Source organism: Ochlerotatus camptorhynchus, unplaced genomic scaffold (genome assembly GCF_037179485.1).
Source record: "Ochlerotatus camptorhynchus isolate MF236.1 unplaced genomic scaffold, CSIRO-AGI_Acam_v1.1 ptg000101l, whole genome shotgun sequence".
Taxonomy (NCBI): domain Eukaryota; kingdom Metazoa; phylum Arthropoda; class Insecta; order Diptera; family Culicidae; genus Ochlerotatus; species Ochlerotatus camptorhynchus.
This window is the reverse complement of record NW_027040591.1, coordinates 901,626-916,109: the sequence shown is the minus strand read 5'-3', so window position 1 is coordinate 916,109 and position 14,484 is coordinate 901,626. Positions and strand designations below refer to the sequence as shown.

Below are 14,484 nucleotides of genomic sequence, written 5' to 3'. Positions count from 1 at the left end.
GACATTCTGACAGCACGAATCGATTCCAGCTTCCTGTACGGTCCCATCTCATCGTAGCAAATCCCACAGGCTTCGGTCCCGGATTATTTCATCTTACCCACCAGCGCTACGTGCTTATCGCACCACGACTGGAACGTATCCACGTAATGCGACAGGCACTCATTCTGCATCCCACAAAGCGTCTGAAATGAACGGAAGCACTTCTTCGTGCAACACAAAACGTTCGCATACCGTTCCTTGGGGCCCATGCATTAATTATGTCACGCTAAATCGAAGAGAAACCCCTATCGTGACGTTTTTCCTATACCTAATGTATTGCTTGTCACAAAATCTTAGACCCCCCCCCCCCCCCCCTAGAGCGTGACATAATATATGCATCAACCCTTGCAGATGTAACACTTTTGTCCTCGCATACGAGCTTCCTCATTTCTGATGTCCTCCTCCATGAATCCGAAGATTCCCTCCTCGTCTTCAGGTAACAAGGTACACGTAGCAGGTATAATGACTAGTTTTGCCACGTATAGTAGACCAGTCCAGAATAGTGCATCGTACCGCAATCATGCTCAAACGCTTGACATACAGCATCTCTAGCCGTAATAAATTTAAAAAAAATCGGTTTCATCCGATCCTCCTTCATTCTCACCTCCAGCACGTCGATCGCCTTTTTGATTCGATGGATCTCGGCATGATTTTGGAGTAAATTTTCCTCCTTTAGATCGCCCTCGTCGAGAGCTTCCGGTTCCGCTACGGAGTAACGAATGCATACCGAGGATGGCCGCAAAAAAATTATAATAAAATAACGAAATTACAATGAATTTGTTATTAATATTGGAAAGGAGAAATAATAAATTTCGTTTTTAACGATACAATTATCAATGTTTTGGTTGGTGGTAGCCTTATACATTTTATGAATAATCAGCAATGGAAATTTGCCAAAAGGTATAAGGGGATTTTTATCAGTGCTGGCATCGGTAGCATTGGTGCTCAGTACGGAAAACCAGATCGACGAAAAACAAATCAAAGGAAAAAAAAAAAGAAATGAGATTAACAGAACTTTATCTGTACAAGTTCAAAAAAAGCTTCATATTTTTGAATTTCCTGCAGAGTTTTAAACTTTTTTCGAACAGTCCGCAATTCAAAAACAAGAGACAAAACGTGACATCAAATCCTATGTCCCGATCGATTCGTACAGAAGTTTCAATGCGCCGCCTGTTCGGAAAGGATTCCCCGTGACATGAGCGAGCGTCACTACGCGAAGCATGCCGGCCATACCTATCGGGTTGATATCGATCCAGTGATCGATCTGTACGACGAAACTACTGCCACGACGATTGTAATCCGCTCCATGAAAGTGCAGCGGCAAGTGACGATCTACTGCGACAAATGCAACGTGCCTAAGAAATCGGCTTTCAGATTAGTATTCCACCGGTTGGTTTGGCAAACACGACCAGTACTCGCACTGTCTGGTTCTGCAGAATAATAAGAAGAAGCTGGAGCAGACAAAACTGATATCCGGCAGCTTGGGTGGATCGTTCCAGTTCCGCTACGGAGGAGTGAATGTATACCAGCATACCGAGTATGGCCGGGTTCTGTTTGGCGTCCAACAACGATGTCTATGTCTTCTCGGTCGCGAATGACTGTGACTTAGGCTTCTAGCACGGACTGAAGAAATCTGTAGCAACAATTGCAACAAGCGCGAGTCATTGACAGCTCAACATCGTTTACTTGTAAGCAAATGTTAACCCGATGTGTTCATCCCTAATCATTTTGGCCTATGGTCTTTCATTATACAAAAGAAGCGATATAATGACATGCTGTTTGACAACAGGCTCTCCCTTTCAATTTTCGTTAGAGAAAAAGGGATAACAGGCGGTACCCCCTAGTTTAATCTAGTACATATGAGTAGATAGTGTTGCCGTGAGGTACACTCGAAAATTGTAAATGTAAGTGCGTCAAATCAAATTTCGAGCCGCTCCGTCTGTCACTTCGTTTGTGGTACGGCAGTGTGAAAATTGCATATAGATAGTAGCACAAACGAAGTGACAGACGGAGCGGCTCGAAAACTTTGGTGACTAACCTGCTATTTCAATTTTTCAGTGTACCACATGGCAACACCGCTACTACTGGATTGTACCACATGGCAACACTACTACTGGATTGTACTAGCATTTTCACCAAATGTATTAGAATGTTTTGGTTCTATCTCTTTCACTCTACTCAAAACTGAAACCCGAATAGAAATTGTAATGTAGGAAACATCAGCAGACATCTTCAATACATTATATTTTAACGTGTATTGCTGTAACCTTAATGTATTCAGACTTCAGTGAAAATAAAATATAAATAAAAAAATGACAAAATGATACGCACTCTTTGCACACTGTCAAAGAATCATTGTACACAAAATCAACTTTGTTCAAATCAAAACAAAAAAACTAACCCATCTGGTGGATGATGTCACAAGCTTCCAAGAAAATTCTATTACAGTGAACCACATTATTTTAATGGATTTCTTCGCCAGTTAGCCGTCTGTCACTTCGTTTGTGGATAGTAGAATCATAGAGGTAACTCTAAGACTAGAAGGTCCCGCAATAACGTGCTCAACTTCACCCCTCAAAACATAGGAAAAACCTTTAACCCCTCATTTTATCTGTCAAACTTTCATACCGAATCAAAACAAACATTGCGTACTACTGGAATTTATACTAGAATGGGGTTACACAACGTACCTCATTCTAGTGGAAATTCTACTACTACACAATGTTTGTTTTGATCCGCTATGAAAGTTTGACAGATAAAATGAGGGGTTAGTGGATTTTCCTATGTTTCGAGGGGTGAATCGATTAGCTTGGGACCGAAGAGGGTACCAGAGCTGAGCCAAAAAGTTGAGCACGTTATTTCGGGACCTTCTAGTCTTAGAGTTAGCTCTATGATATTACCATAGAGGTAACTCTAAGACTAGAAGGTCCCGAAAAAAGGCGCTCAACTTTTTGGCTCAGCTCTGGTACTCTCTTCGGTCCCAAGCTAATCGATTCACCCATCGAAACATAGGAAAAACCAATAACCCCTCATTTTATCTGCCAAACTTTCATAGCGAATCAAAACAAACATTGCGTAGTACTAGAATTTCGACTAGTCAAGTAGTGAGCCAATTTAAAATCGGTAGTTTCGTATTGATTGTTGATATTACTCTATTAAAGTTGTTATGAAAAATAAATTGACTCTTCTCAGAGACGCTAAAACACTTGGATTTTTTACGAATGCAATTTCTCTTTATGTTGATGTCAGCCTTGAATGTTGATTGTCTGCATTCAATTCAGGTGAAATCTGTTTCGTAAGGTTTAAAGGGTGTCCACGATGAAATTGCCACACACAAAATTGATTCGCAAAATTCGAGTTTTCATCCGATTGCCATCAAATTTTCAGGGATTGAGAAATAACTATTAAACTTCATTTTACCATTTTACTCGTATTTTATTTACAGTCCATACGCAAATGCCCGCACCTTGGCCTTAACCCCGGCCATAAGATTCTGTACAACCTGTGAATCAACCGTTTTTTGCATGTAAACCCATACTTTCTTCAGTTCCTCGACTGTCTTCACTACCTTAGGTCGTTTAAGAAGGTGCTGCTTCATAATCGCCCAGTACTTCTCGATGGGGCGGAGCTCCGGAGTGTTGGGAGGGTTGAACATTTTCGGCACGAAATTGACCTTATTGTCCGCATACCACTTCAGCACGTCCTTGGAGTAGTGGCATGAGGCCAAATCCGGCCAGAAGATTGTTGGGACGTTGTGGGCCTTCTGGAGAGGAAGCAGCTGCTTCTGGAGGCACTCTTTTATGTACACCTGTCCGTTCATCGTGTCCTGGGTCACGAAAGGTGCACTCCGCTTCCCGCACGTGCAGATGGCTTGCCAAACCAGGAATTTCTTCGCAAATTTGGACATCTTCTGAGTGCGGACATGGTCCGGAACGCTGAACTTATCCTTGGCCGTGAAAAACAGGTTGCCGGGGATCTGTTTGAAGTCGGCCTTCACATATGTTTCGTCGTCCATGATGCAGCATTCAACTTTCGTCAGGAGGTACAACTTCCTGGCACGGGTTTTGGCGGACTTGTTCTGCTTCTCGTCGCGATTAGGGGCCTTTTGTACCTTGAACGTTCGAAGCCCAGCCTTAGTTTTGGCCTTCTGAACAAAACTTCGGCTTAGGTGCAGCTTCTTAGCCACATCCCTAACGGAGGCGTTCGGATTTCGGTTGAAGGCCCCAACTACGCGGTTGTGATTTTTGGTGTTGTACGGAATACTTTTTCCTTCACTTCTGGGCTTCCGATCGGTGGTCAACCGGTCCTCGAACCGCTTAATCACTCGCGACACCGTGGAATTCGCGATTCCCAACGTTTTAGTGATGGAACGATGCGAGAGATCCTTGTTCTCGTGATGAATGCGCAAGATTTTATCACGCACGAGCTGTTCTTTCGACTCCGCGAGTTTTGATCACAGGACTTTAAAACTTGCAGGATGTAAATAATGCACTATTAACTAAATCCACCCAAATTTTCATTAAATTCTACCCAACGGTTAAAAAGTTAGAGCAATTTCATAGTGTGGCAATTTCATCGTGGATACCCTTTAGTCAAGTAGTGAGCCAATTTAAAATCAATTGTTTCATATTGATTGTTGATAGTACCGTATGGTCGCATACTTTCTATAATAACCGTGCTAGGTGTTTTCGGAGGGAGATCATGGATTCTCACGTTAACGGCTTCGTCTTCCACGAATACGGGTTAACTTAAGTCTTCAAACTGAGCTTAGTTTGGCATACGGTCCGTGGTCCGCCGTGCGGCACAGCTTAATAATGACTTTGGAGCATGACCGTTGGATGGCTGCCACATCAATTTTCCGGCTACAGCTTTTGATCCTTTCGGTGTGTTGCCTGATGTCCTGGCCTTCCAATTATCCCATGGAGCTCAATAGACCGAAAAAATCTTCGATAGGACGGCACTGTGGTAAATTTGTCGGATTCCGGTTTTTTTTGGCACATATGGTAGATGTTGGCTTTCCGCCCTACTTCCGGGTCATCCAGCGGCATTGTGATCTCACGGTTTGGATTTGCTCGTCAGTGTACTCTGGGGACATGGGTTTCTTTCTACACTATTCCCTCCTTCCTTAGAGTCTTGAAGATGTGTGATTTCGAACAACAGACTTTTCGAAATATATTGTTGAACATGTTGTGCAGCGGACGGAGCGTCTTCTTATTCATTATCTTCGATGGACGAACGCTATCTCTCTTCCGAGCTACAGCCATGGATAATCCACCGTTCACTTATTTCCACGATCTTCGGTCGCTTGAAAGAATTGTACCACATTGTACAATGCGCGCGCACAGTTCTTCCTGTTTTGACGGCATGCTGAACACGACTGTGTCGTGAACTCAAATCGAGGTTGCACTGCCACTGGAACGACGCCAGCCTGCGTTGATCTGCAACGTCCGTCCGCTTTAATTAGGCTCTGAACCATTTGGTGGATTATTTTAACTTTTGGTTAAAATTTGACAGATGAAAAGTTATCGATTAACCCTGCTATCCGAGCATGGTTATTTCTGACAGACAAGAAGTTAAATTTTGACGACCATGGCTCGAAAACCGGTCGATCGACAGCACGGGGATTTTCGAACATAGAAAATAACTTTCGAAATGTCACTTTTAACCACGAGTTAAATTTAACTCGGCAAATGGTTCACAGCCTTAGTCACCAGAATCCTCAGACGAGCGACTAGCCAACCTGAACGAACGCGATGAACCATTCATCCATCATTTTGCACTCTTCTATCCCAAAGCATCTATCTCTCTCACCTGATGCTTTGGTCGTCTCGAAGCCGATCTTCGTTTTTCATTACATGAATCACAGTCGTGTATTGGCGTTGACGGCGACTCTGTAGCTCTTTACTCCTATGAGAAAATCCATAAGCAAACGTCAGACTGTGCGTGAAACATGGCGGACTTTGTACTACCTTTTCACTCCACCGAAAATTCCAATAAGAAACTGTCTAAATTTGCTGGAAGAGCAAAGTTTTCGACGGTGCCGTCAACGCCAATTCGGAGCTTTCCTAAGCTCATGCTCAACTGCTCTTGGCGCGTATAAATCCTTCCAGTGTTGTCAAATGCACTTTGTCGACTTCACACAAATTAAAGTAAATTATTCTGTATATTATAACAACCATATCACATACACTACATTGATTCTACCAGTAATATACGCTTGTCTAAAAGGTTCATCCATGCGTGTCTAAGTGCAGATGTGAAACCGCATAATACCCCGTACAGACTATGGCCAGTGAAAACTAGTCAGTGCTCTTTGCAAGACAGCCTATATTACATCAAGAGCAAATTTTCATTATGTCGTAAGTAACATTCGCACCGATCCGAGAAAAATAAAGTTTTGTTTTGATGACCGAAAAGTTATTCCTATTTCCAATTAAACACATATAATCTCATAGTGATAGCAATGTTTAACATATTCAGCCGGGTTTTAATCATACAAAGGCAAATCGCTAGCTTTCATGCTAAGAAATACTGGTTTTTGAGTCAAAAGTTATTATACGTCTTTTGTTGGCTCCTATTGTTACTTAAGTCAAAGTGTATTTACCAGGATATTCGGGAGAATTATCAATTACGTCTCCTTACGTGCAGCCCATTCATCATTTTAGGACCACCGAAATCATCTTAGCAACAAACAGTTCGATTTATTCACTTTAATAATGAGAAAGCGAAACGACGAAAGTACACTTTTCACGGGTTTCTCAGTGCTGTTACTTAAGGCAAACGGCATCTCCATAGAAATCGGATGACTTAAGTAACATCGAAAACTATTTTGATCGGAAGGTGATTACGTCAAAAAGCAATTCGACTGGTAAATAAATTTAAAAATGGGATATGATCCTATATTCGGACAGTATATAGTGTAATAGCAGGAGCATCGATTGACACTGATAGCTCGACTTTGTTTATCTTTTACATTCGACGTAATGAAAATTTGCTCTTGACATGATATAGGTCATAGTCTGTACGGGGCATAAGGCTCAGTACAACAGCTATAACACAGACAAACAGACATAACTCTTAGAAGAAAATTCTTCAAAAAATATCGTCAAGCTTATTTTGCATGCGCACTAGCACCATCTATCATCCACATTCCCAAGCATTGATGTATTTGTTAAAGTTTAAAGATACAATATGGGTTTCGTGATTTTTATTCCCCTCCCCTTGGCTAGTTTTTGCACCTTGTTGCTGGTGGGCGGGCTTAATTTCATGCTTTTTAGTGGAGTGTTGGAGACGGTAAGTTTATGGCCGGCGTTGTTGGCTCATGCCGCGATAAAATGGCGCCATGGGCAGGCAATGGGGATTACTAAGCTTCCCCGCTCTGATAAACCACTGCATGAGAGAACCAAAGATCTAGTCTAGCAGTGATAGTATCACACTTGTTACTCCTTTGATTGAGAGCCGCGTCGTAGTACGCTTACGTATAGGCACTGACGTTGGGTGCGATACTGGCGGGTTTTGCCGCAAATCACTCTTAATTTATTTATTTTTACGCAGATAGATTTATTTGGGTTTGCAAGGGAATTATACTATTGAAATATTTCAGAAAGTGCCCAACAGTGCTCCTTCTACTTGCGTGACAAGTTTTCATTGTTGTTTTCATTGAGGTATTACCAAAGATGAATACTAAGATGAAACTGTCGGAAGAATAACTAGGACACTCTTTCACGGTCCCTTTTATCCAATGAATACCCCCCGTATTCAAGGTAATTTTGTGGTTTTGCTGCCCCCTCGTAGAGATGAAATTTTGCGCTCATTTTGATCAAAACAATCACACAAAAATCAGAAATGTCCCATATTTTAATTACTCGATTAACAACTAATCGATTATTTTTTGTTAGTTGTGCTGTCATTTTTCCACCAAAGAGAGTGCATCACATGTTTGAAACGATCGGTGATGATCCTCTGGAGATGTTAATGCTTATATCGGCATAATATAACCGATTACAAATATTTTACTTTTCGGTTCGATAATCGATTAATCGATTATTCGAATGAAAATCGACCATCACTCTCGCCATCACTAGATGAATGTGAAACCACAGACAAACAGACATAACACATTGAATATTTCTCACTGTAAAACATCGTCACTAAAACATTACCACTATCTATTGAGTACACAGTGGTGGGCACTACGTTGAACAGATGGCGGTAGTGTGTAAACGTCATACGCAAGGGAATTGACTATGCGCGCCACAGGTGGCGGTACTACCAACTACGATACTTTTAAATTGTTCGTTAAATGCTTGTTCGATGAACAACTTACGAGTGTTATGTCTGTTTGTCTGTGGTGAAACGTCATTTCAAATATAAGAACCAATCATAAATAATGATACAGTTTGAAAGGGACCGAGACTAATCACAAATTACGTCTCCACGGTAACTGAAATAAACACGAGTGTTCACCGGTTGGTATTACTTAGGGAACAATGCTAAACACCATTTTTGTACATGGTATTGTAACTAATCTTATATGTGCTTCATGTTTGAACTATGACTCGGGATTTCCACTATGGTGTGCTGCTATTGTGACATACCCATATGTATTTTTGTGGTGCGACATAATGGAAACGTGAGAGCGTAGTTGGAACATTTACCCTATACAATATACAATTTAAAATTAGCTTGGAAACTAACTTCAAAGTGAAGCATTTTAGTCACTTGAAGGTGTCACCTGGGACGAACAAGGATATAATTAATATATGTCAAAGCCAGAAGTACTTGAAACACTTTTTTTTTTTTATTTCCTTTATTAGAGAGATTTTTAGCCATAGGCTAGTTCATCTCTTTACTTGAAACACGTTAAATTTTAGTTTAAAAGCATGGGTTATGATTGTGTAGGTAGATTAGAGATTTCAGTTATTTATTAAATAAACTTCAATTAGAGAATTCATAAAGTTAATTAACATAAGAGATAGGGCGCGGGGGGTCCGCTTAGGGAGGCGACTAGCCTTTTAAGTTGTATAATAAATCTTCCTATTTAGTGTATTTGTTAATTACATACAATGTCAATAGCGAAAGTCATATCTTCAACCAGGCGCTTACGAACAAGTGAAGTTTTATGAAAGATGTGTTAAATATGTTGATAGGTTTGAAATAAGAATTAGGATTGTTGTGCTTTAGTTTTCGGTAAGGTATGATGTTTCAACAAAACCCTTTTGAGCAAATTTTCAAACATCAAATTGATTGAGTGATTTATTGAAAGACATTGCGTTGCGAAAATTGACAAGTCATACATCTAACATAGTAGTAGTAGCAGTGTCGCATAATCTTATCACAATTGCTGCAAATAGTGCTGGAGGGGCCGGCAGGGCTGAATACGGATCAAAACTAACATAACTAATAACACTAAAATGATCCCGGAACTAACACTTATCCATTGCACTTTTAGTTATATACCTATTAGTTTTATTTTTCTACTAAGTTATCTATGCTTCTAATACTAATACCAATCTACATTTATGTATGTTTTAACCCATTATCTTTATGAATGGCGAATCAAATGTCGTGAGACACGTACAAGCTGGAACTCAAAGAAATAACGGGATTTCAATTGACTAACGAGAAGGAATAGAATTACTTCGAACAGGATATCAAACAAATTCAGGACCAATCCAAATAAGACCAGAAACCAACAAGGCATCGGGGTGTTATATACTCGGAGAGGTATTTGATAAATAATCAAAAAGTGGCAAGTTAAAATCATAGTGGAGCCAAGGATCATGAGAGGTAGTTGTCAATAATTCATTATTAGTAGAAATCTCGATAACTTTTTCAGAGGGACGTGTCGGCTTTTGTGGGCGGTGCGTTTGATCGTCGATTTGGTGTGGCTGGTGGCTCACCCGCGCGTGCTGGCACTATCATCAGATAGGGGATATTTTCCTCTACCTGCTGGTGGTGTTGGTAGGCGTGTGCGAGCTACCAGTTGCGCCGTTTGCATTGTTTGCAGGAGCTGATGCGTCCCTTTGAAAAAGTAATCGAGAAATAACCATATTATCGTATAATTGATATTACTATTTTTATATATCAATGAAATTAGTCATGACAGAGTAACAGAACGAGTTTAAACAGATGGGGAAGGACAATAAACACAAGTTGACACAATACACAAGACAAAATGACAAAATAAGTGACGACAGAAGACAAGACTGGGACAAAAATCAACCTTAAAAAAAAAAGAATGCGCAATTGTATTATCAAAACTATTTGGATCAACACAAAAACAACAGTGACCAAACGGGCACCATAGCCTAGGAACGTCTGTGTGTTGATTTAAAATAGAGGCTCATAGAAGCAAAATTTATCAATAAAAGGGGTCAAGTGTAGAGTTTAAGCTGCCACTGTGATCACCACAAAAAAAAATCGTTTCGTGATTTTTATTCCTCTCGAATGGAAATTCGTAGTTTGGGCTTGATACGTGCCATCAACTTCTGCACAAGCTGCTGGTGAACTGGTATCTGGCCATTGAAATAGCATACTTAGCACCTTTCCACTCTTCTTAAGTTTAGCTATGATGATACCTCAATACATTGACGTCTACTCCATTATCGCGACATAGCATTCTTACTGTAGTGGCAACTCGCCAAATCTGGCAAAAACTTCACGGGGCTCCGGTGGGACCTAATCAACGGCAATACACTTGATGTATAACTATATGTAGAGCGCACAACCGGTAGGGTGACACGCTTGCCTCTGGATCCCCTACTTTCAATGTTGATCGACATTGATACACTATATGTTCAGTTTCTGCCAAAAACAACATTCTTACGCGTTGAACCATGAAAAAACCATAAAATTTCAAGGTCATATTTGTAACCGGTGAACCGAAACCACCGAAACTTCCTATTTAGAGTCAGCGCCCCAGTCACCTCTCACTAATTAAGTGTCATTTTACCGTTTCCATTTTTGCCGACAGGTCTCCCGCGATGACGAATCGGCTGCGTCCAGCATTATTCTGATCCGCCGTGCCCGTCGTTTCTCTACGGCTACCACCTACATCTTGTTTCTGATTGCCCTGCTGGTGACGTCGCTGGGAATCATTGCCGGTGTGTTCTACTATCGGCAGTATGCCCACTCTAGCAACCACCTGCGATTCCACGGTTTCTGTCAGATCCCGTACGATTCCACCAACGTCAACGACAACAATATGTTCTACATGAACGCGATGCTTCGCCACGATGATGTCAATTCGCAACTCGATCAAATTGAAGACTTGGTCCAGCCGATGCAGAGGGAGTTCCAGGAAATAAAACAACGCTTGGATGACACCGATATGGACGTGACCGATCAATTCTTCAAGGAGGAATTCGAACTGGGCCTGTCCGACGACGAAAACTACTCGAAGATCAACGTTCCAGTTTTCCATGGTCAGCGCCAGGGTCGCTTCCTGCACGATTTCAAGTACAACCAGTCCGGCATCATCGACAAGGACAACGGTCGGTGCTTCTTGATGCCACTGGATCGGGAAACCGTGCTGCCACCCAAGTCGCTGCGGGATTTGATCGAGAAGATGTGGAACGGATACTACAACATCAACACCAGCACGGTTCGCAAGAACATGCGTGTCATCACGCCGGAACTGAAGGATTTGAACGACGTGTCGCCGAGAATCACCAGCGAGTGCGCGGATATGAAGATCTACCGGTTGGAGAAACTAGTTTCTGGAGGTGAGTTGTGTAAATTTTACCCTTTTAAACGTCAACTAATTCGGTTCTTCTTATTCTCCCATCCGCAGTTTTCAAACGATCGGCCGATCTGCACCAGCACGCCAAGTTTGCCGAATTCGGCGGTAATCACATTTCGGTTATCGATATTCAAAATTTGGAGGATATCGTTAACTGAAAGCTGAGGTCATCCTCCAGCTAAATGATTTATTTATGTTAAATTTCGAATAGAAGATGCAAGCACGCACTTACACAATAACAAACAATTAAAACCAAAAAAAAAACAACTTTTCACCATTTGATTGCGGAACCTAGGGAATGAAAGCGGAACAGTAAAATGTTAGTCCGGAGCACGTGGTACGGGACGGTCAGTATGGAACAAATTTAAACTAGAATTATTGGTGCGTTGGATTGTTGGTGACAACGTCACGTGATACAGAGGATGTCAATGTAAAAGTAAAAGACAAGTTAGGAAATTAGAGCCCTCGAAGCCCCGATTATGCGATTGATGTGCAACTATATTTTGAAAAGCAAGCAATTCATACTAAAGAGTAGTTTGTCATAATTGAAACTTTTTTCCCCCAATCTCTGAATGTAGTAGCTTTCGGGACGCAATTCCGTAAAAATCCATAGTCATGTTCGAATGTGATATTAGTTCCGTCAGGAGATTTGTCTATGATTTAAAAATTCGCTTGTACCCGCAGAAAACAAACTAAAATGCCTACATTTGCCGCTACGCTTCAACGAACGAACCCGTTTAGGATAAGAAACACGTTACCTACGAGGAAAGTGCATCAAATGGAGAAAAACCTAAACCGAAGTAGTGTTTTGCAGGAATGTATGTTAGTTCTCAAACAAGGATTTTTACTATGCGATAATATGTTAATTTATGTTCATATGATTGTAAATTATTCGTAAAGAAGAAAACAAAAAAAAAAAAAGTTGCCACAGTCTGTGATTGAGATTGTGTGGCTCTATGTCATACCGGATTTATGTATTACATTTGCCTAAATCAACAATATTTGTGAAATTATTGTAAATTAAAACACAAAATACTACAACAAAACCTGTTGATGATGATCCTTCATAATAAGCGAATTGCAATTTACTGTGGAATATTGAAATAAAGTTTTATTAGAAACCAAACACTGATCGCTGTTTGCATTGTGCCTTTGCGTTTATAACAACATTGTGTGACACACTTTAACATTTTTTTTTCTAGGACAGAAAAATCTAACCATATTGGGCTTTATTGTGGTCCCTTAAGTTAAAGCGAAGACTACAAATCAGGAAGACTGGCAACTTTTCCCTTCTCCCATACAAATGGCAAACATCACTGAAAACAGCGCCTCTATCAAACAAAGATGGAACTTTGAAGCATAAGTGTTAGTGAGACTGCTCATTAACAGTGACTGTGTGTGTGACCTAATGCCACCGAAACGAATAATGATAACACGGTACTCGTTGTTGTTTTTGTTTTGCTCTGCAAAATTTCACGACAATTTGTATCCTAATCCCAGCAAGCCGGTGTTTGCCGGCACCGGTGGTGTAGTGGTAAGCGTGACTGCTCTCTAACACCCATTTTGGGATTTTTCTGAGGCATAAAAATCTCTGGTCACGTCTTCCTTCGGAAGGGAAGTAAAGCCGTTGGTCCCGGCCCATTGAATGGGTGCGATATCCTACGCAGGTGTGGAAGCTGCCTTCCTGCACATTCGATTGCCGTCAATGGATGGCAATCGATGTCCGTCGGTGATTGGCACTAGATTGCGGAACAGAATCCGACGTTAAATAAAGGAATGAAGAAGAAGAAGAAGCCGGTGTTTTTCCAACTCCAAACCGAAAAACTTGTCATGGTGGATCAAGTAGAGGATTGAAACTCGGTTCGATACCTAATGAAAGTAATTTTTACTTGTGAACCGAAATATTATTTATTTTGCCTGTTGGAAGCAATCAATAATAAGGAATTGACAGCTTCCACCACCATTGAGTGCACTACCGTCATTCGGAAGCTGCTGGAAATGCAAGGTCATAAAGAAGAATAATCCGATACCTACATCACGATCCAACGGAAGACGTAGTAGGATTTAATGTTGGAGAAAATGAAAATGAAAGGTTGAAGGACTACAAAGAATATATTTCCATTTTAGATGCTGTCAGAACATGAAACCACCGTGATCCTCTGTATGCTTTAACAATGTTTGGAATCGACCGACCCCTTCCAGAGAATGATAACAACAATGTCGGATTGGCCAGTGACATTCAAATTGTCAGCGAGTACTGTGCCAAGTTGCCGAGCGTCACAACTTAACTCCCCCGCCGTGTGGAACGGGCATGCATTTTACCATACGAATGGCCATAAATGGATTACTAAAGGGCTTAGGAAAAGTGGAAGATAATTCTGAGATAGCAAATTAATGATCGAGGAAGGTCCCACCATCATTGTGAATGGCATCATTGCCATAGTTTTAATTTTCAAAACAATTATACTCACGCAGCTGTTCTATTTCAGCTGGCATTTTATCCGTTGTCAGCATAAAGCAAAGATAGAGACGTTTCACTTTTTACGACAATCATAACAAAACCAATAGTTGACAGCTATTTATTTCTACCTATGTGTGTGAATGCACTCGTGAATTAACACACCATCATACACAGGTTCCACTTTTGCTCAGAAAAGGCGTTGCCGTTACTGTCTCCTGATTTTTGGCAGAGTTGCCAGTCT

General features: G+C 41.1%; 1 protein-coding gene across 1 annotated transcript; it reads left to right on the top strand.

Moving 5' to 3' along the window:
* Nucleotides 1–1,234: 1,234 nt before the first annotated feature.
* Nucleotides 1,235–12,908, top strand: LOC135699003 (uncharacterized). Its single transcript, XM_065219178.1, has 4 exons — nucleotides 1,235–1,390; nucleotides 1,452–1,559; nucleotides 11,015–11,765; nucleotides 11,834–12,908. The coding sequence occupies exons 1-4, from the start codon at nucleotides 1,235–1,237 to the stop codon at nucleotides 11,938–11,940; spliced, it is 1,122 nt and encodes a 373-aa protein (XP_065075250.1). The 3' UTR covers nucleotides 11,941–12,908.
* The last annotated feature ends 1,576 nt before the right edge of the window (nucleotides 12,909–14,484 follow it).